The sequence below is a fragment of the Lepisma saccharinum genome, chromosome 1, assembly GCF_977018435.1.
Source record: "Lepisma saccharinum chromosome 1, izLepSacc3.1, whole genome shotgun sequence".
NCBI lineage: Eukaryota > Metazoa > Arthropoda > Insecta > Zygentoma > Lepismatidae > Lepisma > Lepisma saccharinum.
This window is the reverse complement of record NC_139229.1, coordinates 178543272-178570110: the sequence shown is the minus strand read 5'-3', so window position 1 is coordinate 178570110 and position 26839 is coordinate 178543272. Positions and strand designations below refer to the sequence as shown.

Genomic DNA, 26839 nt, shown 5'->3' with positions numbered 1-26839 from the left:
AGGTGATGACAACATTCATGAACATCTTACGCCTACTCGTTAATTTCACTTTTTCTAATTCCACCGTAGGTGGTGCTTAATGTGTTCCAATTAGCCTCTCTCCGTAACTTGACATAATAGACCAGTAATTTTAAGCAAAAGAGAATCTTGCAAAAAATTAGTGTAATGATGAAAATTGTCGGAAAAGTTACTTTGGCCTAAAAGTTCCCAAAAATCCCATCCCTACGTTAACTCAAAATGGCGGATTTAAAATGGTGGCCAGTAAACAGCACTTGCCATCTTCGGTGATATAATAGTTATTATTACACTTAGAAACTTGGAACCAATGGAAATCGAAATAGAAATCTTCATAGAACGAGAACGTGAAGATCAAGGGAATCGGTATTTTCTTTACCATTTTTTTTATAGCAGTAGAAATATTATCCTCCAAATTAGACCTTTTGAACTTCAGTAGCGTCATTTTGTCTAATTTCTCTGTAACTTTGTGACCTATGGAATGGAAAACTATTATAAAATAGCACATATCGTTGCGAATAGTTTTCAAGTTATTTTAAAAAATAATATTTCATAGTATGGTAGTTATGTGAAAAAATATAATATATAATGACAAGTCATAATTTTGTTAATTGTGTACCTTAATTATCATAATTGCGTAAAATGTTGGTGACAATAATGTGAGATTAGCTTACAATTCATGAAACTAGCTCCCCACGACGCCAGAGAGAACCAAGGGTGGTTTCCTCCCCAGGTCATAAGATTCGATTCCCACACCCTTCACCAGTCTAAATTTTAACAGGTATTGCTAGTGAAGCTCTTGAGAAGACTACCATAATACGTTAGGCATTTCCATTCTTCCCACATTCAAAAGATAATTTTGTCATATGTCGTTTCAGATTATTACAAGACTCCATACAGATCACAGAATAGTTACAGCTACATTGTAGCTTTTACAAACTACTTTACAGACTAAGCAGGATTTAAACGATTTAATTCATTATCATTTTTTTAGAGTAACATTATGTTTTATTCTGAAAGTGTTCGTCTTCTTTCCACACTCGCACCACAGTGTTACTCTCACGAATTATTTTAGCGATGTTCGACTGTCCCATTTGAGTAGCTGTTACTTTTCTCTAACTGTACCGCTTTCATCCAAAGCCCATCCTTTATGGTAGCAAAGAAGGTGTAACGATCCAAATCTGCCGATGTTCTCTTTGTTGGAATGAATTCGTAGTGTGACAACAAATGGATTAGGCCTGTCTTTACCTGCAAGTTAGAGAATCTAGCACCTGGAAGAAAATATAAAAAAGTTAGAAAACAAGAACTTTCTAAGATAAGCATCAAGCTAAATTTTATTGAATAATTATCCTATACAATGGAACTAAGACATGGACTTAGTCTTAATAGTCCGCCATCTTGGTTGAGAGCTGAGGCATTGTTAACCTTGTCACTGTGTAGTGGAAAACGACAGGTATAGGGCCTAACTGTGAAAACTGCACCACACGGCACCTTCGAGGTTAATAGAGTCTAGAGTTAGCTGCAAAATCAAGTATATTTTAACTTAGACAGCTGATATCTTGCCAACCGTTACACGAGGCACGTAGCCAGGGGTAGGGCTAAGGGGACTGAACCCCCCCCGAAATCCTACAAATATCTAATTAAATGTTATTATTATTGTTAATAACAGAAATAAAGTTATAACCACAATGAAAACTGCATTACATCGAAAAAAGTTTAGTGTATAAAGAAGGAACCAGGTTATACGTGTATTTTTTATATTCTACCATTTAATCAAAAGAATAAAGGGATCCACAGCTTCCAAAACATATAGTTTTCTTTGTGACAGGCCACAGAATATAAACTTTATGAGTAAAATTTACCACTAACTGTTAAAGCCTTTTTTAAACGATTGTGTAAAAGTTAATAACAAAATACAATAACTATGATTTTTCAGTACATTAACTGTACAAAATAAAAGAAAAATCATGGACAATAATTGTGTTATGTATTCATTAATACGGTGGATCGAGTAGCAAAGTCTCTTCAATTATGTAATAATAACAATAAATTTGGACTGAAATTGATATATTTTAATAACTTATAATAGTTATTATTGTAAAATAATAATAATAATTTTTGTCATTATTATTTGTACTAATCAAGTTTTATCAATAGCCTGACCTCCTCTACAAATATTTCTGGAGACGCCCGTGCTGATTAGGGGTGAGCCCCCCCGAAATATAATTCTGGCTACGGGCCTGCGTTGCACCTAGACTAAAACCGATTGCAGATTTAGATTTTTGGCATAATTCTAGTGTGTTTTGGTATGTTACACTATCCCCAACCTTTTTTTAAAAAAAAAAAAAATCACATTCATCCAAGATAGCGGCTATGGTTCAAGTACAGTGTGTATCTGTACTCTGACTATGGTGACAATGCGATTGTCCATAAGCATTCACAATTGGAAACTAGATTTTTAACCAGGGAACTCTGTATTAATAGTTACATAATTGTGAACCGAATGCAAAAAATTCTACGCTAGTTCCCCCTGTTTATAATCTCTGTCTTAGAAAAATCAATGAACGTTTACTTCATTGTATATACAATTAATAATAGTGACATCAATGCAATGACATTAAACCAACAAAATTCACTTAATTATAGATTGAACATATTCAGACACACCAATACAATTTCTGGGTCCTTCTCCAAAGGGTAGATACGTGAAACTTGGCCTCGAACTCTTGTTCTCCTCAGTGAACCTGTCAGGATCAAACTTCTCCGGTTGGGGATAGATTTCTGGGTCGTGGTGGATGCCGGAAACAGGTATCAAAACATCCGTGCCTTTCTTGAGAGTGAAGTCACTTCCTGGGATCCTGTAATCCTTGGTACATACTCTATTCAAGACAGGAACAGGGGCAAACTTACGCAGAGTTTCTGGAAATATAGGACATTAAAAAGTGCTTTATTTATGAATTACTTTTGCCATACATTAATATTCATGTAACTTTTGCTTCGGGTACACGGATATCAATATGCCATGGTTCAGAGTGATTCACATAAACCTTAAATATTGTTGTTCTGTTTGTGTTGTGCAAATATGTCCATGCGATATTTGAGTACACTCTTCCTCGAAAGAAAAACAAAGGAGAAAGTCTAGAGAAGATAGTGTTGATGATGTAAATGACAAAATATCGTAGAAATTATGCAATTTCCTAAGAAGCTGCTCCATCGATTCATTGTAAGTGTGACACGTAGGATCGTCTTGCTGCAAACTGTGTTAACTCGGTATCATCAAGTTGTTCAACAAAATCTTTTGAATATACGACCCTGCTTTTTTACTTCTTACTGCAGTCAAATGAACCGATGATCCTGAAAACTGACATTGCAAGGAACCTTGTGGAGAACATGTGGTGTTTCTGTCCTTCAACATCTGGAGTTTTGAGAATTCACGCAGCTGGTTATGTGAAGGCACCCCTCGTTCGTAACCCATGATGTGAGGAGCATCTCTGGGTTTTGGGTGTATGTTGAGCCTATAACTACTGGCATTATTGCATATGTATTTCCTCATCTGGTTCTTATAGTTGTAAGGCATTCTCTTTGACATATTCCATAGGAGGACTATGGTGATTTCTATGGAGCGTTACGTAAACGTTGCCAAACATTGTCTACAAGTTCTTGAGACCTGACGGCCTGTGATCGCTGCGTTCCCCCTAGAGCAGCCATGTCAAACTCGCGGCCCTCGGCATCCTTTAATGCGGCCCGCTTAGACCCGACGTATAATTCATGCATGAAATACTATCTATACATTTGTAGTTACCCCCGCTTTTGCTTTTCTCAGCTCATGCGAACTTCACCAGATTGACCTATTTTTCCTACACACGTATGCATTCCATTAAGGTGTAGGTGTGGTGTCGACTAAACAAGCTGATTGACAGGCTAGTTCTGAAGTACAAAAGTATCTTTCCGGCTGGGGGAGGGGAACGTGCATACTTTCTGTCGCCTATGAGTCTGTTTCTTGATTGTGAAGGGTTTGCCGTGAAGATATGTCAGTTTCTGGTAAAGTTTCAGAGAACCAACCAAGGTCGTTGTCCAAGATCTGTAGGAGTAAGAAAAGGACTATAGAAGAGGAATGTAGACTTCTTCAAGTGAAATGGAAGATAGCCTATTTTTGTTGCAAAGTGAATAGTGAAAAGTTAATTCATTCAGAAGTATTTTTCGTCACGAAATACAGTTGCCAACACCAAGGGATCCAGGTTCGAATCCTGGCATGGGTGTTCTTTGTATGTGTCCCTTCGTGAATTTAATCATATCATCACTCATCCTCATCGTCGCCATTAGCCAAAAGTGGTAGAAAAGTGACGCTACATAACAAAAATCAAAACAAAATTTAAAAAATCAGAAATTCAGTTGAGGAGGGGATTAATGACTTAACAGGCGATATCAACGAACAATTGAAAGCAAAGATTGCTGGTTTTGTTGCATTTTCGCTCACAGTAAATGAAAATACAGACGGACTCAGTGGGGTAACTCAGTTTGCTGAACTCATTCGTGGATGCGATTGTCATCTCGATATGACAGAAGAATTACTTGAATGATTCCTCTCCGTGACACAATAAGAGAGAATATTTTCAAGAAAGTTGAGGTCATTTTTCAAAGTTTCAGTCTTCCTTTATCTTATAACTTTGTATGTCTCGTATATAAAGTTATAATTTGTAATTTCCCAACTTCTGAGGAATACCATGAATATTTTTACAAAGTAAAAACAATACATGATGAATTTGGAAACAGGTTTCAAGACTTCAAAGAGTGTGAAGGGCAATTTTCTTGTACTGCTCTGCTCCCTTTTCTTTTGAGGCTGCGTCTATGCGTTGTTCTCCATTATGAAGATTAATAAAACAGCCGAACGATCAAGAATGGTTTGCAAACATTTGTTGCCTCCATTGAGAGTTTTCTGCTCACAAAAACTTATTGCGGATATTGAGAATATGATAAACGAAACTATAGTTTCCCACAAACAGTTTCTTGCCAAAATGTTGGGACAATTGTAACCAATTTATACTTGAAACAAACATGTAAAATAGTACCACTGATTAATTAATTGATTGAGTTGTTTTTTAAGTCCACTTTATGCACAGTAAGGCTAACCGGGACTGGACCTACAGTTTAAAGTGGAATTTGAACCACTATGTGCCTCCACCGGGTATCGAACCCGAGACCCCTTGGATAGTACCACTGACTATGAAAGAATATCTGTTTGATTTTATTTCAATATAACATTATTCAGTTCTAAGTAGGGTGATATGTGAAGGGAGATGACGGCGAATTCCTCCTTCTCGTTTTTGCGTTCCCCTGTGGTTGCTAATTTATGGCACTTGAGGGGGGTCTATATATAATTTATATACCGATATTGCAATAATAACCACTGGAATCCCCCCCACGCTTTAGGGGCGAACCACTAAGTTCTGAACTTCAAGGGGCCGGGGTTCGAGATGTGCGGGCCGGAGAGTTTTGATAATAACATTATGCAGCCCTATTCACGAATTGAGTTTGAGATGACTGCTCTAGAGGAAGTAGGTTGTCTTCACCTCTTGCACGAGTGACATTATTCAAAAGCCCTTTGGGTCGAAGTCAGTGAATTTGTAATTCAGTACATCTTAACCTGAAAAACACGCTGGGAAACAGGGTGACCCATGCTTGCTGCCAGGGGTGCTCACAGGGGAAAATTATGGCGCAGGCTGCGCTATCAAGATTTCTTGGGGGATTTTTTTCCCTTCAAATAATATAAAATTCAACATTTATATATTTTTCCAAAATATATGGAAAGATTTTGGACCTTAAATGCACCATATTTAATCCATTAGATGAAGATAAAAAAGTGTTTAAGGGTATTATTGAGGGGGGGATATCAAACTGTTACATATAAGACCAAAATTTACACGTAGGTTATGGGGGATTCTGACGCATTAAATTGAAGGGGGTATCCAATTCTTCAGTATTATTTGTCTTAGACTGTTGCGGAAATTCTGGTATGGAGACTGAGAGTTAATTTTTTGGACGAGTCAATATCAATAGTAAGCCTAAAATTGGCATGGAAATTTTGGTGGTAGAATTGAGTATTAAATTTAAAGGGGGGCGATTAGTGGAGAGAGAGAGTTGATTGATTGATTGATTTGTTGTTTTAAGTTCACTTTATGCACAGTAATGCTAATCGGGACTGGACTTACAGTTTAAAGTGACATCCGAACCACTATGTGCCTCCACCGGGAATCGAACCCGCGAGCCCTTGATTACAAGGCAACGACGCTACCACTGCGCCATCGGGAAGGCAGTGGAGAGAGAGTTCGAACATTAAATATTGGAAACTGTATTTAACGATGTGGTATCAACACGTTTTCGGGACTGTATTTAGCGATATGGTATCCACACGCTTTCGACCTCGAACGTGCCAAAAGAGAAACTGGAAAAGACTAAATATCTCGGGATTCTAAGAAAGTAAGGACACCTCATTAAATTAATATTCTTGAAAGCCTGCAAACAAATGGATGCAAAAATTTTATTTCTCGCTTCGCTCGCAATCGTCTATTGCGGTGCGAGATTGTGTGTTTGGCGCTTTACTGAGATGAATGTGAAGTTTATACTATAGCTGCATTACAAATTTACAAGACATAAGCGATATTCTTGATATTCATTATTAACATCACTTCTTAAGATAAAATGCTTAGTGTTGGTATACTGCTTAATTAAAGCAGGTCCATGATTTGAAACAAAAATATATCAAATCCGCATGTCTAACTTCTTGCCAAAGGAAAATTTTACTTTAATAAGTTAACTTTGCTCTGAAGATAAAATCCATATGGGTTACTAAAATAATTATATTTATTCCAAGAAAAGGGGGGTGAGTTCTTTGAAGGAAGATTATCGCCCTGAGCTTAAGGATTTCTAGCTAGGGTTCTGTAACGTCTCGTGAAACAATAATTGAATCGGTTATACGGCTGGATCATGTTATTTGGTTTGTCAAGGTTGAATTTTTTATCTCTCTCTTAAGTTGTGTAACAATTTGTGTTAAATGCGCAAATTGTGAATTTTATAAACCCACCCACAAACACTATTTATATGCATATTTACATAATTTAATTTACTACATTTAACCAGGTTAAGTTTTTTCGACAATCGAACAATAACAAATATGGACAGTTTAACATGGTATTTCATTCAAATATACATCAATTTATTTCGTATTCATCCAAACTATTTTGGGGTATTATGATGAACGATCTTAGCGGCGGGTCTTGAGTGATGGGCACCCCTGTTTAAGGAGGAGAGGAACATCAAGTATATTATTCAGTAAAGCTAAGAAAAAGTTACTTTCAGTAGACACACTGTCGTAATTAAATACTTTGTGGGGATTATGATATGGTTTGAGGAGGCGAATGATATGATTTGTGGGGACGTCTGATATGATTTGAGGGAGACGCGTGACATGATTTTTTGGTTGATGCGCCATTGACCTTGGGGGGGGGGGGGATGGGCTTGCTGCTTCATAACCACACAAACAGCTATATGTGAACAACACGGCACTTCAAGGCAAATATGTTAGCGATTGATCCTTTATTGCACCTTTCAGCATCATAGGGCGTAAGTTTGATTCACAAGAAACCTAGTCCAGTCCGGTCCGGTATCACGATGTGTTAAATTTGTGGAGAGCTCCGACAGTTTTGTCTGGCATCTTCTAGTTGTTTATATGCACGGCCTTTAGTATTCTTGAATAGTTGGTTGCAGCTTTCGCCACACTATATTACGCTCATTATTACTATTATTTTTTTGGATTGCCCCTTTAACAGTTTTACACAACAATCTATGTTGACTCATCTCCTTGGAGAAATCACATTTTCTTCTTCTTTTGATAGGTCTCTGGGTACACACATGGTTTATTCTTTGTACACATGCACGCGAGGTATGTCACAAGGAATGTAATTGACGTGAACGAAGTAACATAACATCTATCATTATTTAACTACAGAACAGCACTTAAGCTTTATATGGATCACCCTGTAGGTTCTTGACATTTGCTATGCGGGAAAATACAGCTATTATAAAATTCAATATTTCACAAGCGAGCATTGCATGTCAATTATTGGAATAATGAATCCTAGAATTAATTAGATGTGTATTAGAAGAGTAATTATTACAGATATCTAGTACTTGGTCGAAATTAATACTTTTTAAATTGATGATCTTGAAGTCAAGTTATTATCTGAATAATAATAATACAAATATTATAATTTTAACAGTTTCATTAACCTAATTACTATTTTGACTATTGCACACAAAATGCTTTCTTACTTTAAAGTATAGCAGTAACGAAAAATGACCGAATTATTTGTACACTGGTACGAAAGAAAGTACATAGTTCCAGAAGTTCCAGTTGCACTCCTTTCCGACGACACGCTCAGTATGGAACAATTATATGCAATATACAGTTAAAAAAAAATCTAGGTCAAATTAAACAACGAATTCGACAGGATTACAAATATATCAACCGACTGTCAGGTTAAGCACAGATATGTATTACAGTGACTTTAACTTCGTTCTGTATTACATTAACTCAAAAAATAAATTTAAAAAAAGTAAAGTGCTCCCCTGTGCTTAGCACCACGCCATGAAGGCGTATAGGGGGTGTGGGGGTAACGCCCACACTTTCTTGATCCGGTCATGAGTGGGGGTGATAGGATCAGCATATATATAGTTTTTTGTACACACCTACTCTGAGATATCATAATACTAAAATCATCATAATAATTATTATTATTAAGCAAATGTCGAAAGAAACTGCTAAAATTCTTTCTTTTTCGGTCTTCGAACATATGTATTTAAACCTACATATGTGTATTTCAAATATAAGGCCATTCCTTTGACGTTGGCTGCTTTTAGCACAGCAGAATGCACTCCTGTTATGGTCTTTGATTTCACTTACCTTGCATGACTCTTTCTAAGTACTCCATTTCCATTATTGCTTCATAGGTGACTTTTCCATCGTGGCGTTCCAATGTAGCTTCAACTTCTGCTCGAACTTTCCGTTGAACATCTGCATTCACTGCGAGCTCGTACAGAGCGAAAGTCAGCGCTTTGGACCCAGTCTCGAACCCAGCTTCATAAAACAGCATAGCCTGCGCCATTATGTCGTCATTGTTAAAGTCTGTGAAAATGTTCGGAAGAAAGGGACAACGAAGATGAGAATTGCCTATACTGTATAATATACATTAGAAAACACGAACTATTTCCTTATCAAGAACGATGGTTGACCGAAGTAGTAAACTAAAGTTGAGGACTCACTACGAGTATACTACAACCGAGTTCAAAACATCCACAGATGATTGTATAACCATGTAATACAATCTTTCAGGCTTCCATTTGTTTCATCTGCCTATTTTAATTCCACTGCTACAGTTTAGTGACATAGTGCAATCAAGTACTATCCTTGGTACAATTGCTCCTTTTTCTAGGTCAGCACCAAAAAAGGACAAGCTACATACCATAGAATATCTAATCAAGATGACTCTTTTTTATAGGAATTAATTTAGATGAATATGTTGGCTTATTTAGTCATGCATTATGTATGAAAGAAAGCAGTTTACACAGACAACAAAACAGTGTCGATCGCAGAATAATCGCTTTTTGTGAATTTCCTACTAGTTCTACTTATAAACTAGAACATTACATCTCTCAGTGGTGATTTATTCATTCTAGTTTTTGGACTTTTAACCACTGTTATTTTTTAAAAGAGATTTACCTACGTTTCGGAGGCTGAATCTACCTCCGTCTTCAGGGTAGCGTGTAGTATGTTAGGTCACATAAATGGTTGCCGAGAAGGATTATTCTTGGTGGCCTAGGCTCCACCGCGTCTGTCGGTCACCAGGACCTCTATATACATAAAGTTGCCTGGGCCTGGGCCACTGATAATCCTACCTGGCAAACTTTATGTATATAGAGGTTCTTGTGACCGACAGACGCGGCGGAGCCTAGGCCACCAAGAATAATTCTCCAAGGCAACTAGTTATATGATCTAACAGACTACACGCTACCCTGAAGACGGAGGCAGATTCAGCCTCCGAAACGTAGGTAAATCTCTTTTAAAAAATAACAGTGGTTAAAAGTCCAAAAACTAGAATACATCTCTCACTCTACCCAAAACGAGAGTATATCTTTAAAGAAGAGTATGAAATGAAAATCTGAACTTACCTATTATATTATCTGAAGCCATCTGTTGGCCATTTATTTTAGGGTCTTCGCCATCTTCATCTTCAGAAACTTTACCATATTTCTTCAATTCCATCAAGATATCTAAAAAGTCATTCCGTTTCGCTTTGCTCTCTTCTCGGTGATTGATCGTGTTACTAACTACATTTCTGATGAAATCTTGGACTTCCTTTGGATTGAAAGGCAGCCTGAGTAAATTCATTATCTGAGGAGCAAAGAAGAAAAACCCGATGGCCCAGCAACGTGACATCTTCGGTTCGAATACCTTGAATCCAATTTTTCTAAATTCAGATTCCGGATCCTGGAGGCTGCAGCACTCTATTCCGAAAACACAGGAGCAGATGGAATCAGTTGTGTATTTGGCCATGACTTCCTGCATGTCGACCTCCTCTCCGGTCCTTGCGGGCAATTCCAGATGCTTCACAAGGTTTTCACTGCATCGGGAGATTAAGTGAAACATCTTTTTGAGTTTCCCAGAGGTGAATGTTGGTGATAATTTCGCTCTCATAGTTTTCCACCTTTGACCATTCATACTGAACAAATTCCTATTACTTAGTGGGTCAACTGTATCTTGGCATACGGATGTGTGGTCGACAAAATGGTTAAAGTCTTTGGCAAATACATTCTTCAGAATTTGAGGATCTCTGACCAATAAAGCTGGCCTATTTGCCATAAATACCCCTCCGAATGGGTGGTCCTTCAGTTGGAAATATAAGTCATAGAAGATTTGCGTGGACGTCTTTCTGAAAAGCACAAAATCGAGCAGATTTCCCACACATGGTGCAGGCTCTACATATGGAACTTTTCTCTTCTTCCAGTAGTCGTAATCCCTCGTTGCGTACCAATAAAGGAAGATTAAACCTAACACCACCACAGTTAACAATTCCAGAAGAAAGGAATCGAACAAAGGAGCCATTTTCTCTAAGTATGAGCCTTTGATCTTGGAAACCTAAATCCTGAAAAAAAAAAAATATTAACATTTTCTTATAGTTTTAAGCTTTTAATCTTGTTTCAAGATTAATAAAACATTTAACCTCTTTAAAGTTTCATTATTTTTATAGTTCGTGTTTTTAGTGTGCATACCGGAAATATCCAGAGAATTGTAGGTTTACGTAATAGATTCACTTGGCCTCGGAGCGAGTTTGCATCGAATATCACTTAAGTTTTGTTCTGCACGTATGTGGAACGAACGTCTGCCACCAGTGCTCAGATGTTGTGAGCGCGTACTACATGTAGTATAATTTGAGATGTGTGGTCATATACCTAATATTTATGAGTTTAATTAACAACTCTTGGAAATACGTATTGCCTTCCTTGTGGTAAGCGTGAACCAATTCCGAGCTGCGTCTACCCACTTGATCTTCTCGAACAAACAGTCTGTGTCGAGAAGGTTCGAACGGAAACGTCTCTAACAGGTATGTGGACTATTTTAACCTTTGTTATGGTTTTTGTGTTCAACATGTTCTATTAATTAATATGATCTCAAGGATGTCTCAATTTTTGCCTGAAAACGAATTACGATACGTTATAGTCATGTGAATAGCTGTGACTTTCGAGCTTGGCAAATTCAAATCCATACCGATGTAAGTATATTACGTACTCAGCTAGTTTACATTCAGACCTTCCATATAAGATTCTTTAATAGTTTGGAATAACTACCAATATACGTTATCCTGTATTGCATGTCAGTGTTTTCGTGTCGAAAATGATCGCTTTTACTTTATATATTTTCATTGTATTGCTGATACTAACGAGTTTTGACTTCATGGCATACTTCACCTTATCGCAAACTGTTTTAAGCTGCTTTTAAGTTGCTACAAAACCTGGGAAAATGAACATTGCTACGTTATTTATAAATATAATATTTGCTAATGTGTTTTCACACTTTGTCAACTTCATTTGAGTTTTTCCTCTTTTGCGTGAAAGAGGTGAACGGCAAATTCCTGTGTAAAACTAGAAAATTAACTCATGAAACAGTACACTAGCGGTTGCACTCCATTCCGTGCGAGTATGAGGTACTAAAACAAATGAACTGTCGCACATCTAACTCTGTAGCTTACGATGTTTCTAAACATTTAATGCTTCTGTCCCCACTGTATCTATCTGTGCATGGAATGGACTTTAAAAAATAATAAAAACGATGTTTCTGGGATTAAGTCTAGACCAAGCGCCCCTTCCACGTCACACAAACACACACAAACTCGCGTGCATGAGAGCTTTAATTTGTAATATTGTTTATTACTTACGGCACATTTGAGAAAAAGTATCTCGCACCCACACACACTTAGAGCTGACTCTGGCGAAAAGTAGTACTTATATCTATTGCTGTAAATCGTGAAAATCTCAGCACGCTAGATTGACTTCTGGAGTGACTTAAGTAAAATACTGTAGCACTTACCTGATTTAAATACTAATAGAAATCACTACAGCAAAGGTCTCTCTACTTTTGAATCATTTGACAAAAACTTTTTCAATGAGAGAATGTCTTAATGTAAGAAATGCTGTATCATTTTCTATCCTTTATTGATAACCCTTGGCTTTACTAGTTCTAGGTATGTTAATTCTGTCCGAAGTTATTGATAATGAAAGGGCATGGTTGGATAAACTTAGATTGGAGCAAATATAACAGGTTGCATAACGTTACAAATTACTTTTAAGACAAGAAGAGAAAGGTTTATTTTTGTAATGTCATGAAACTATCAAATGGTTCATGATGACACTTGTAAAATTGTGGATTTGGCGAGCAAAAACCAGAAACTACCGCTCTCATTACCGGTAAAAGATTACCCAGTAAAGAACCTTTTTGTTAATTTATTCTCAGAAATGGAAATCATTTTTTCTTGAGCTCCACAGCAAAAGGAAAACATTTTGCTGAACAACGCGAGCACCGCTTCAGTGATCGGCTCAATATCTCTTCTTCCTATTGATTAGCCATAAAACGCCAGAAAGCGACATAAAAGAAGACAAATGCAGACAACATAAGAAAGTGGATAATTCTCGCGTTAGGAAAGCGTGATCCGAGGAGACGCACGCATCAGTATCTGCCATCAATATATAAAATATTGTTAAAAAAATCTGGTGTACTGATAGACAGGGGTAGAAAAATACAGAGCGCCCAGTCGCCATGACACCTGAACCAAAATTCCAGTTCTAATTATTTTTTCAATAATTCAAGTTCACTTATGCAAATTACCATTATCTTTTTTTGAAATAAGAAATACAATTTTATGTTTTTTTTCATGTTTGTGTGTTTTCTTAATCACGTGTATTAAATCAGAATAATAAACATACCATTATAAATTTTTGCACTGTTGCTAGCCAAATTTTAAAACTTGCAGCGATATGGTAGGGTTGGCCATATATTAGAATGTATTGCATAGTTGTTCATGCTGTTACCAGTTGAGCCGTTTTTAGGAAAGCCAGTCCGGCTCAAGAATTAATTAATTACTTTTAATCGAATCTTGTACTAATTAATAAATGTTTTAAGGTCACACTTCACAATGTGTAGTTAGCCGACTTTCGTAGCGGAGTAGTTAGCCCAGCGCGTTCCGGATTCCAATCCCAGCACATCAGGGGGGCAAGCACCCCTTAATTTTCTTCCGCACCCCCTTCAGCACGCCATATTCAAAACATTAACTCTTACAGTGTCATATGTCGTAGTCACATTGAGCGCCCGAATGTTAGATATTGTAGTGAGACCGCTGTTATTGCATACAAAAGCATTGAAAGAGAAGCCGCATATCCGTACGTATTTTCCTGTATTGTCGGCAGTCTCTATAAAGATCAGAGGCCGTTGTCTTTTCTCTCGTCAGTATTGTTGTTAAGAATTGTTTCTTCTTTTGTTTTAAGTGTCCTGTTTGTGTTTTTCGATATTTGCCTACAGCTCAGTGAGTTATTTTTTTGGCATTGTTTTTAAACTATTTTATTGTCCGCCTACTTGTTGTTCCTCTTTTCTCCTGGAACAAAAATTTCAGGTGCTTTCAAGATATCATCAGGTCGTGATCGGGAAATTATTTAACGCGAGTTGTATCGTGACGGGTAGTTTACCTGTTAGTAAGTTCTGTATGTTCCACCTAACATGCAGACGAGTCACCTGATAATGTTCGCATGAGTATGTGAACACTCATGTATATGTTGTAAATTACGTACATATTAAATGCACACACACAAATATATTTATTCGAAATAATAGTTTATTTGATGTACGAGTATATACACACAATTTACTCTGACACGACTTCTTTCACGTCTGATAAGTTTTGTAGATATTTGCTAGCACTGACTCCCACGGTGTTCAACGGAGGCTTTGAACTCAATTGTTGTGCGTGTTGCATAAAACTGATAGCTAAGGGGCTGTTGGCAACACCTATAGCTCCAGGGGAGGTACGATGGTACGGCCGTACCCCCTGTTGTTTCACGGACACCGGGGTGACATTTACTGAATGCATCCTTTGGGGTAAACTTGTTCTTGTTCTTGCGCATATTTGTTGCTATCCAACTTCCACGTTGCAAAGTTCCGGCTGAAACACTTTGGAGATATGTAAGAGGAAAAAATGCCAAAACATCGTTACTTTTGTTTGCTGCTTCAATCAACTGTCAACAATCGCGTGGAACCTGTCCTCTAACGTCAACAATCCCCTATAAGATCCATTCTCACTTTTACGAATTAAATTGTCGGTGTTTCTTTTTCCGTTCACTGCTTCAGAACGCGGCAGGCGGCTGCTCGGAAGGGCTACTAAGCCAAGCATCAAGTCAATCTTGCAGCAGGTTTTCGCATATGTAGATCCAAACGTGCGCGCAAGAATATAGTTCCACTGAGACGGGTTCTATTCCGACACAACGCATACTTGCAAGAAAACAGTTATTTAATTTGTAATATACAGACAAAATAATACATCCATTAGCAGGTATGGACTAATTTGGTTCCAATCACTATGCAGACGAACTTAGAACCGCAGATTCGCCAACTGGAATGTGTATTGCGTTGGAGACACACTGAAACTTTAGAGCGAGTCGAGCGAGACTGAATGCGTTGCAGAGCACGTGGAATCGGTGATACCAGTGTTGCACATCCCACTATTTTAACCCTATGTTTATTGTAGAGCGGCGAGAATGGCTGAATCTCCCGTTCAGCGCGCGGTTTTACCCGAATGTTATTTTGGGCTTCATCCGAAGGGAAATGCTCTTCAAAGTCAAGCAAGTTGTTTTAAATGCATAATCCTCCTTGCGGCAACAAGATCAAAGTAAAACAGGGCGTGAGGTGATTTGCCGTCAATGTGCGCACGAATTGTATCACGGGTGTTGAATGATTTGCGGTTTGAGTTTAGCAAGAGGAAACGATTGTTTGACGACAAAAGAATCTCCGCGGTATTAAAATATATCGCAGTGAGAAGAAACATGTTTATTATTTGAACGAGACGTCCTTCAACTCGGCGGGTGGGGGAAGGGGAAATAAAACATGGAAGGATACCACCATGCAAAACCACCGCCAGGGGCTGAAGAAACCGACGATGAGGGGAAGTGGGAGGCTTATTGTTTCACCCACTGGCGGCAATGAAAGCTTTGTTGAAGACGCATATTTACTGTTCCGCGCAAAGAAAGGGAATTATCAGCAAGCAATGGACAGTCCAAGATTTGAATCCTGGTTTAGTGAAGTGATTCATAAATTGAAACCAGAGTAAAAGCGACAGACAATGCACCTGATTGTATATATCACCAATAACAAATCATGCTTTTTTGGTGGTATAACTTGAATTGCGTGTGTGTTACAGGAACGGATGTATTGCGTACGAAGCAACCACGTTTTTCATAAATGTATTTCTTTCTAAACCAAAAACAATAATTTGTCATTAAATTCAAGAGGGGCCAATTGTTGTTTACTTTTATTTCCGTTTATTTTTCTTTTTGCGTGCTCGAAATATACACACATGCTCTCATGTTTAGATGTTATTTCGCTCTTATATTAATGACACATTTATTAAATAATCTATGCGCAGAAAGTACTTCTAAAATTTATGTTTCAGCAGACAAAGAGAAGCAAAAATACATTCCGCTTGACATGCATGCGGGTTTTGATGTGTTGTGCGGTTGGCAATACTGTGGATTTTCTCAGTGTCTGCGATGTAAGCAGCTCGGCGGTTGAGGAAAGACTGACACGGAAGATTCTGAGCTCAGTTATCGCGCGGATTGAAACATAAAACCTGCTGCAAACTTAGCCTGACGCGCGGCTTAGACGTTTTTGAACATTTTAATAATCCGTAACAATAAGCGGCACGATAAACATTTTTTAAAAAATAATTCGTAGTATTACTTCCTTTCGGATACTCAGTTGTGATCTGGTAGTAAGTGAATCGCATGGATTACAGAAGAGTACGGTCTTAACAGTTTGCATATTTCTGAATTTTTCTTTCTGGTTTTCCGTTTTCGCATCCAATGAAAATTAGTAGAGCAAAGAAAAAACTGCAAGGGGAAGAAAATATAAAAAGGCAGAGAGAACGGGAAAAGCCTACTTACATGAATATATTTCTGAAACGTTCGAAATCAGGCGAGTTATTGAAGTCATTGAAAAAACGGCCTACTTCTAGCGAATCATTTTTGTATACATTTCCCGAACAGTATCATAGTGAAAAAAATTTTGCGACCCGAGTTTCTAAACTAGAGATATTGACACTTAAATTTTGGATAACCTGTCAGGTTTAGTGTTGTTTTTTCCTTTGCTTCTCTCCTGGCTTTTGCTTATGAAATCACAAAAAAATATTGCTGCAAGAATTGAACATTTCTTGGTAAAACTACGTATAGTGTTAGGTACAGCAAACAACAAAACGAAACGTGAGTTAATCAAGAACCGTGAAGTTAAGTTATTGAAACACAATGAGAACACGTAACATTTCGTCCCAGAGAAAAAAGTTAACCAAATCATACGTTTTGGGCTAGTATTTGAGTGAAGTAGTCGTACCTAATTCTATATATTTCTCATACTTCCGGTCGTTTGAATGATTCTAAAAGCAAGAAACAAATTATCTTTTCCCGTCCCCCAAAGAAAATCAAATATTACGATTAGACATGTAATTATACTGTTCGGAACTTTGAAGTTCCCGATTTCTTCTTTGTGGATTCTAGTTTGTTCTTGTTTTTTTTTATGTTGGTATGTATACTTAGGACCAAAAATCTTAATTTCCAGGATTAACACGGTAGCTAATGGGGAAGATGTTTGCAAAAATTATTATGCATTTCTTTAACTTTTCTTCTCAGGGGCAACAGATTACGTGTTTTGACTCTCAATAACTTAAGGTTTAATAAATGATATTGTATAGCCTACGCATTTTGTATTTTGTTTAACCAGACAGAAATGATCTGTGATAATATTATGTGTTATGTGAGAGAAATCGAGACGCGAGACCTTGACTTGGAATTTAGCATTTAAATGTCTGATTTTCTTACGCATATATTATTGTTGAAGCGAGCAAATGAAATGCCCATTTTAATGAAACACACCATTTCGACAACCATCGTAGAAGTTTCTCGAAGTTGACTTTGGTGAAATCAAAATTAAGAACCACCATGACACAAGATCGACTCGAGAAATTATTGATGATGTTTGTTGAACAAAACTTGTGCAGAAATGTTAATATTTCGATAGACTCAGATCATACGGCCCTCGTAGGCTTCTTTGGTAAACTCAACTGTTAACCTTGGTATTTTTAACATGCACAAACATTTCAGTACAAATAGAGGAAAATTAAATAAACCTTACGGCACCGGCGCGGTGGCTCAGTCGGTAACGCGTCTGACTACCATGCTCAAGGTCCCGGGTTCGATCCCCGGCCGGTTCAAATCCGGGAACTTTTCTAACGGTGGAAGTGGCCCCGGCGTCGAATAACATGGGTACCTGGGGGAAACCCTGGGGGGTAAAGGCGGTCAGGGGCGGGATGCTGATCACATCACCCCCACTCACGACCGGATCAAGAAAGTGTGGGGCGTTACCCTCACACCCCCTATACGCCTTCATGGCGTGGTGCTATGCACAGGGGAACACTTTACCTTTTACCTTTTTACGGCACCGGCGCCACAAGAAAACGGTAGATTTCATCTGCTTAGAGTGGATGGTAATATTTTGGAAAGGACAGAAATCAATGATCGATCATAAATTAACTTTCGTCTTTCGGAACACATATTGAAAAAATATATGTAATACCTCGTATCATGTACTAGGTTTTATTACAACAAATACAAAAGACATTAACAATATAGAGGCATTAATTATATTATTTAATTATTAAATATTAATAATTAAATGTTAATAGTTTCGTTATAAGCATATAGAAATATGCCTGTATAATATGGGATCCTTGTTACTAGTGCTGTATATTCCAAAAAGTTCTTACGTTAATTATACTGTATTATTAAACTTACAAAAAAATCGTCATACACATACTACATATAAAATTGCTAGAAAAAAATTAGTATAATACATTCTACTAGAAGATAAATCCAGGAACAAAATTATCAATGGAACAACGGAAAATCAGGAAATTTTAAATTTATTGAAATTCAATGTGAACAAAAATAGGTTACGCACTTACGAAAAAATAGGTTTGCTTTTGCACTTGTTTCGCTTTTCCAGTAAATTGTACATTAGTCACGTCAATTTGTAAAGTTATTGCAATATATAAAAGACGGTGTGAAACTGTGTAATCGATTTTAATTCTGTATAAGTACAGGGGTGGGGGGGGGCTGTTTTTCTTATCGTACCCCTTGTTCACGAATCCTGAAACCGTCAGTGGTTGGCCACTATACCCCGAAGATGTTCACTTCGCTGTGCGAACACTAATGCAAACGGCAGTACTTCTTTATTCGGCACCAGAGTGCAGCATATACAAGGCATGTTTAGGGGGACTCAAAAAGGTCTGCGCTACATAGTTGCAAACTTTAGCGAGAAGTAGCTAAACCTGGAGGATTTTAAGCAAATGAAAGCGCATGTCTAGTGTGTGTTCTTTAGCCACTTATTCGGGCAAACCAGTAAGTAGGCTTGTTCGTAATAGATACATTTAAAAAAATATATATCTAAAAGAGAATTGTTACAGTTACTATTATTTCATCGCACAGTACAGTTCTTGAAGAAATTGATCAATTCACCGGATTGCATGGATGGGCAAAGGACACTTCCAGGCGTTTGTTACCATTATACAAGCGACTCGCTTCCAAAAGACTGCCTCTGGAACGATTCGTCTCGTGCAATGCAAACATTGAAGTAAAAAGAAAGCACGGCTATCAGAATCTAAGAGTGGCAGGACAAAATGATACTCAAGATGGAATTAGTGTTCATGTATTTCTTCATTTTTTCTTCCAGACGGTCAAAGGGGGGTGGAGGAGGGGGAGCAGGGAGGCAATTTGCATCCTCGATTTCAAATTTTATGCAAATTAAAATACATTTCGTAAATATTTTTTTTGTAAATTAGTAAAGTTCAGAGCTGAAGCTAGAGAATGCGGCGCCCTATTAAGTTAATTTTATTTTCAGTTTGCAATAATTTGGATCTAAAATGTTCTTTCAAACGAAGCGAGGAATATCACTCTTTTCTGTAATACATTATAAATTACAAGAGAAAGAAGTAAGACGAACTATGTACTTCAGACTGTTACTGCTAAGCAGTTTGGTCTTAAATGCATGAGCAATTGTTTGGATGAAAAGAAGGTCGCACATTTGAGATATTTATATCATTTTTTTCTGTTGGTTTGTTATTAGGCGGATGAATTGATTAGGTAATACATTTAAATAATATGGTCTATATATGTATTAAAGAAAGTTTGAATACATACACAATTTAGTGTTAACATGTTGCATATATATTTTCTTATTTTTTTACGTCGCTCCATGTTGCATATGTGTAAAACATATGTTGTATATGAAAGTTATACATGTCATATGTACAAAAAGGAATTATATTCGTCATGCATTTTCTGTCTTTGAAAAATACAGTTTGTGTGCTTGTTTTCAATTATTAGCTAATGTGAAATTGAACGTGTTGAAAAATATTTCAAATCGTTTGTCCAACACAAATGCCTTAGCACAGACTTCTCTTTTGTGTGATTTACTCACTAGGGTAATGTCTTTGATATTACTACTACTGCTGCTGCTAATAATAATACTAATAATAATGTCATTATTATTATTATTAGCTATTATTATTAGGCTATTATTATTATTATTATTATTATTATTATTATTATTATTATTATTATTATTATTATTGACACATTTATCCTGGTACTTGCCGCCCCAGACAAAAAATTGTGGTTTCGCCTCTGGTAAAACATGCATGCATATTTCATGCTTTCTTTATTTTCAACATCGCACCCCCTAAATTTTATTTGCACCCCCTCAGCACACCCAGGTGATTAATACTGGCGCCGCCACTGCAGCACATGGTGTCACTTCATCAATTTCATCATATCATCACTCATTCTCACCATCGCGATCATCAAAAAGTGGCAGAATAAGCGACATTAAATAACAAAACTTATATAAAAGTGCATATTTTTATCTTAGTTGGAATCATGGCTTTGTTAGCCAATATTTGCAAATAATAATAACAATAGGCTAGCTTCTGAGAAAATGGGAATGGCGCCAATTATTTAAGTTTTGTCTACCCCTGCTGATAGACATACCAAATAATAGATCAACGTAACATAAAATGACCGTGAGAGACAGTAATCGCGCCAAAGTGGCCTGTCGACATCTAGAAAACAGCAAGGTGAACATTTGAAGGGTCAATGGAATTAACTAGATAAGTCAATGCTCGCCAAACTCAAGAAAAAAATGAACTTTCAATTGCAAAACGTTACTGAACATGTAAATAAAAAGGTAAAAATATGTACTTTGGTGAATGGAATTGTAAAATGTATGAAACGAAAGATGCGTGTTGTAAAGTCCAGTACGGCATCCATATGGCAGGAAATCACACCACTACCTCGATTACGAAAGAAAATTGACTTACCTGACCCTTCATTTGATATGTTCTAAAGCGACACAAATTATTTCGATGCCCGTCTATCAATGACAGCAATGCAAGAGAATGTCAACAATCTATTAATTTTTAATGTTACAATTTCTTTATTGCTCTACGAGGGTCACTATTTATATTTTGAGCCTAACAATGAAAAAACAGGAATTTGGCATTGAAAACTGCTTTATTGTTTTTCGAAGTATTCTCCTTTATGGTCAATACACTTTTGCATTCGTTTGCAATCTCCAAGGCAACATAAACAACACAAATGAAGCTATTGACAAGACATTTGAAGTACGTTATGGTCAATAATGCCAGACGATTCCGTGCAAACGTCAAATCGCGCCTAACTTCAATCAGTGTTGCCAAGGCTCCAAATATAAATAGTGACCCTCGTACAAACTACGAACATGGCGTTTGGTAGAATTGTGAATTATTAACGGCTATAGGAAACAAAGTCCTCTCTCGTACATTTAACAAACTTTTCCTATATTTTCTCGTGTATATAAAGTTGTCTCTCTTGAGTTCTTAGTCTATTTTATGCCCAGAGAGGTTAATCGGGACAAGAGATATAGTTTAAAGTGGGATTCAAACAACCTTTTGTTTCCACCGGGTATCGAACTCAGAACCTCTTGATTACGAGATGACGTTACAACTGTTTTTAAAATTTGAAAAGCATAACCCCTAAGCGGTAGTTACACCCGTCCTTCTATTTTCTCTGTTTTTCGTATATATCAGTTTTTACTCAATTCTCTGTTTTTCATATTGAGGGCAAACACAAACATCCATGTATTTACCGGGATTCGAACCCGGAACCCCTGGCGTCGTAGCATGCTGTGCTAACCACTCTCGCCACGGGAGTCGACACCACTACACAATCAGGAAGGCCATAATTGAGTCTCACTGGCTGGATGACTGATGTGATGCTTATTTCCATATTCCTGACTAACCAATCAATTTGTCTGTTTTAGTAATCAATTGAATCCAGAAACTACTAGACATACTAAGGTATAGTTAAGTGCAATAGAAGTTCTATCTACAGTACTAAAAAATATTTTTGCTTATTTTCAAAACATGATGCATATCATACGCATTTCTGGTGACTATCCTGACGACGATTCTGTGCTCCTGTCCTATCCTATAGGAACACAGAATCCATTGCATGACATGACCAGCTTATTCACCAGACCTCAATTGCATCGGCATTCTCGAAGACAGCTATCGTCATTCGTCTCAACTCACCACAGATTCTCCAACAGCTTACCGAGGTCGCCATACAAGAATGGGAGTGAATTCCTCAGGCTACACTAAAGCAGTGGCGTGCTCAAGAGGGGGGGGGGGGGTTGGTGGGGGTTATAAACCTCCCTTTGGCCCAGTATTCCTAAAAAAGAACGTCAAAGGTAGGATAAGATGGGAGAATGAGGGCTGACTACCAGAAAAAGTGTACATAACCCCTCCATTTCGAAAATCATGGGCACGCCACTGCACTGGAGTACGTGGTGCTAAGCATACCACGTTGTGTGGAGTGGTGCATACGTACTCTGGAGAACCCATTTGTTCCTGCAGAACGACTGCATCAGCGATGGTCGTTTAGATTGCCCACGCTCGTTATGCACTTCGGTTGCTTTAGCACGCTTTGTAACAGTACTACTGTATACGTTTTCCATCTTGTTTCGTGTTAAACACTTCACCTTTGCTTTGAGCAAAACGATAGAGAAGGGGAGAAAGCGACTGGGCGGAGCGAAGTAGTACACGCTTGTAGCGGCAGTCGCTTTTCCCTCTCCACGCAATTCCGTTCCCTCACACATGTTAATTGGTCCAGCATCTCGAGTCACTATTTGCGTAGAGACTTGCTTTCGTTCCCTTGCTCCAGATATTCACCGGGACAGTATATATGGCATTCCATTCTAACACCATTAAGCCTTGTTTCCATGATAACAATAACTATATATGCTGACCAAGACAGAAATTTATTTCATTTTAAAACATAAAGTAAACGTCACGTCTCAACCTTCTAGCAAGTTCTTCTTCAGATTCTGTACCAAGTGGGATGAGGCTAAGCAGATAGGAAGGGAGAAGATAGCACTAGTGAGAAAATGGAAGGAGACCGAGGAAATAGAGAAGAAAGCGGCAGAAGAGACAATGAACTGGAATGGGGGTCTGAAGATAAACAAAGAATGGAAGAAGGTGTTAGAAAGAGTGGAAAGGACAAGAGCGAAGGAGGAGAAATGAAGAATGAAAGGAAAAGGAAAAATAGCGTGAGATAAGAAGTCCAACCACGTTCCAGATGAAAGGAATTTTTTTTCTAAATCGCCTGTCAGGTGAAACAACAGTTGACAGGAAAAGGCCACCTGCTGGAACACCTGGAAAGGAATGTTCGAGATAAACAACTTTCTAATGTTCTTGTGTCTGGAGGGGAGTGATTCTTGTGTATATATATATTCCTGTTTTGTACCTTATTTAATTTGTCTTAGTACAGAGTCTGAAGAAGACCTTGCTAGAATGCTGAAACGTAACGTTTAGGTTATGTTTTAAAATAGAATAAATTTCTGCCTTGGTCAGCATATTTAGTTATCATTCCATTCCGCAAATATTAAATTATGCAATACTTTTTTGAAAACTGTATAGGCCTATGCCAGAAAGTTCATCTCTTTCCCGCTCCCGCCACCAAGTCTGCGGACCATTGCTGCAAACAAGGGCGCTCGCAGAGGGGCAGAAGGGGCACTTTACCCCCTGAGATTTCTGGAATTAATTAGTGAAATTGTAGCGATATTTTATAACAAAAATATTGTTTTTCTGTGACAGGCTGCAAGTTACAGCAACTATTATTATTACGTATTAATATTCATTGGCGGCGATTAGGAGGGGCGTGGTGGGGCAATTGACCCTCCCCACATTCTTTGCCACCGCACTATGCTAAACCTTATCTACCAATCGAAAGTAAACTGTCCTTGTCCCCCTCCAGTTTTTTAACCCAATCGCCGCCACTGTTATTATTATTTGAAATAGGGTTACTTACATTTAAACTTACAGTGTAAAAAAACAGCTTTTTGTCCGACATGAATTAATATGTCAAGTATACAGTTAAAAAGAAGTAAGTAATTTGTTTTGTTTGTTTTAACAATCGCATTTTTGTCTTGTACTCTTCTCTTGAATGATTTCAAATTTTTGTGTTTTGAAATAATTAACTTGTAATGTCAATTTTGTAAACAACTTAATTTTTTAATGGAAAATCCTGTTTTGAATCCACTTGAATTACAAAAAGGATTATTTAGTATCATGTTTATTCCTTTTACACCAAAATTATTTAATTTTAGAACTGCACTATGAATCTGAAACAAATTACGATTTGTAGAACATGGAACAAGGGTGACCATATCGGGTGCACATGTTCCTGATATGGTCACTAGGTAGACTTTTGGAATTTCGTTTTTTTGGGGAATGTAACATTTTTTTATGAAAGTCCATTAGCCTGAGAACGATTAAAGAAATAAAGGTTTTGATTTTTCAAAATGGCGGCTAGAAAAATTCTCTCACCTTAGCATGGCCATATCAGGGTCACCCACCTTAGTATTAGTAATAAAAAATAAAGATAATAGTAACAATAATAGAACTACTACTACTAGTAATAATAATACTAATACAGTAGGCGCCTTCTAGTTCGGTCACCTCGGGACCGAACCGTAGGCCGAACGAACCGAAATAATGCAAAAAAGACCAATGAATCCTAGAAACGGTACGGCCATATATTAAAATTAGTTACATGGTATTTTGCCTGTAGTATTATATGGATGTGAAACTTGGTCCCTTACATTGAAAGAGGAACATAAATTGAGAGTATTTGAAAATAAGATCCTTAGGAAAATCTTTGGACCTAAAAGGGATGAGGAGACAGGTGAGTGGAGAAGGTTACATAATTTAGAACTACATCATTTGTATTCATGTCCATATATTATTAGAATAATTAAATCAAGAAGACTTAGGTGGGCAGGCCATGTGGCACGAATGGGAGAGGAAAGACGAGTTTACAGGATTCTTGTTGGGAAACCTAATGGTAAGAGACCTGTAGGAAGGCCAAGACGAAGATGGAGGGACAACGTTGAGATGGACCTAAGGGAAATCGGTAGGGATGGAAAAGAGTATATAGAACTTGCTCAAGATAGGGAAAGATGGAAGGCCTGTGTTGCTGCAGCCATGAACCTTCGGGTTTAAGAAGGCTAGGGAGTTAGTTAGTTAGTTGGTATTTGAAACCATGTTCAAGTGTATTTTACTGTACAAAAAACAAACTACATCTGGCCTACTTAGTACTTACCGACGACGTGATGTTTTTCTCGATGTCAGGTGTCAACTACTTTCTTTACCTTCACCCACAAATGCAACTGTTGATAGCTGGTTCATTAAGTATGAAAATGAAACGAAAAACACAAAACACAACGGTATAAACACAGCCGAACTAGAGAGCTCCTACTGTAATACTACTACTACTACTACTCCTAATAATAATAATAGTAATAAAAGTTTCTTTGACTGCCCCCCCCCCCTGAGAAAGAATCCTGCGGGCGCCCTTAGAAACTTATGTTTCGTGCACAACCATGGAGACTGACTCTGCTGTTGCATGAGCCCTTCAAAAGAGCTTTAACTTTAATGAGCCATCTCAAATACCTGCTCTCTATGTGCCCGTGGCTATATGCCGCGAATGCGGCAACGGAGTATGCTACTCAAATTCCACTCTCAAAGGGAAAGGCGAGCTCTGGCATTATCCCCGGTGAAGGCGCACTGAACGGTGCTTCAGACCCAACTATAGACTGTACTCCCAGTTACGGTTAGTCCATCTGAGCACACAAAGAGGACTTTAACAATAAACCTTGGACCAAGCGGACGCGACGTGATAAGATATCCGTCGTGGTGAAGTGAATCCAAAGGACAGTTTGAAACCCAAGATGACACACGTACGGGTGTCTGACACTGACACTGCAGCATTCAAAAGAAAAAAAAAAGTAGACCAGTCAAAATGGCCACTCTAGCTGTTCTTGTTATACAACATGAAATGTCAATGACAAAGAAACCTAAATGTCAATATAGCATTGTAAAAAGGATTAAAAAAAAAGACGAAAACAAAAATGTCACGATATTTGCCAAAAATTCTATAAAAGTAGATAGTTATTAAATTATTCACTGTTTATAAACGATGGCCTTTTTCCGCCGTTCTGATGGCATCAACCGCCTTCTCTCCTTGACATCGTGACTGGCCATTATTTGTAATTGGACTTTGGTTATTTGGCATCTCTTACTGCTTCTACAGCGAAAGAACTAACATATACAGAGCATTCCCTGACATTCGATACGAGACTCGGCGACAAGCTGCCCGGCATCAGCGCTTGTCTTTCCCGGTGAACGGGTCAGCGACAGTCGCTAGAGTCGGCTATTAAAATTACAGTTTTCATATTGTGTACTAACCTTGACTACAGAAGGTGTTGAAAATGATGTCCCTCTGCTGCAACACATTCCTGGCATCTCCGAGGGAAATTGGCATTTACACGTGCAAGTTCGTCTACTGTTATTCTCCCGATTTCTCGTAC

At 37.7% G+C, this 26839-nt stretch overlaps 1 protein-coding gene across 3 annotated transcripts; it reads right to left on the bottom strand.

Annotated features, from left to right (window-relative positions):
• Positions 1-531: 531 nt before the first annotated feature.
• On the bottom strand, positions 532-26058 carry LOC146004549 (cytochrome P450 6k1-like). Of its 3 annotated transcripts, none has more exons than XM_083143425.1 (5): positions 25923-26058; positions 10240-11213; positions 8975-9196; positions 2683-2934; positions 532-1286 (listed from the first exon to the last, which is right to left on the bottom strand). In XM_083143425.1, exons 2-5 carry the CDS (start codon positions 11171-11173, stop codon positions 1087-1089), a joined length of 1608 nt encoding a protein of 535 aa, XP_082999551.1. In that variant the 5' UTR covers positions 11174-11213; positions 25923-26058; the 3' UTR covers positions 532-1086. The 3 variants fall into 3 exon arrangements, with proteins under 3 accessions (XP_082999551.1, XP_082999562.1, XP_082999555.1); XM_083143436.1 differs by lacking the exon at positions 25923-26058 and adding an exon at positions 25573-25722; XM_083143429.1 differs by lacking the exon at positions 25923-26058 and adding an exon at positions 12656-12723.
• Positions 26059-26839: the final 781 nt, after the last annotated feature.

What these genes read in the sequence shown, in the direction of transcription:
- LOC146004549 (XM_083143425.1), bottom strand. Translation starts at nt 11,173, where the DNA reads ATGGCTCCTTTGTTCGATTCCTTTCTTCTGGAATTGTTAACTGTGGTG. An exon ending in GGCTTCAGATAATATAATAG is followed by an intron (nt 9,197 to 10,239) that starts GTAAGTTCAGAT and finishes ACATTTTCACAG; the next exon opens with ACTTTAACAATGACGACATA. An exon ending in CTTAGAAAGAGTCATGCAAG is followed by an intron (nt 2,935 to 8,974) that starts GTAAGTGAAATC and finishes CTATATTTCCAG; the next exon opens with AAACTCTGCGTAAGTTTGCC.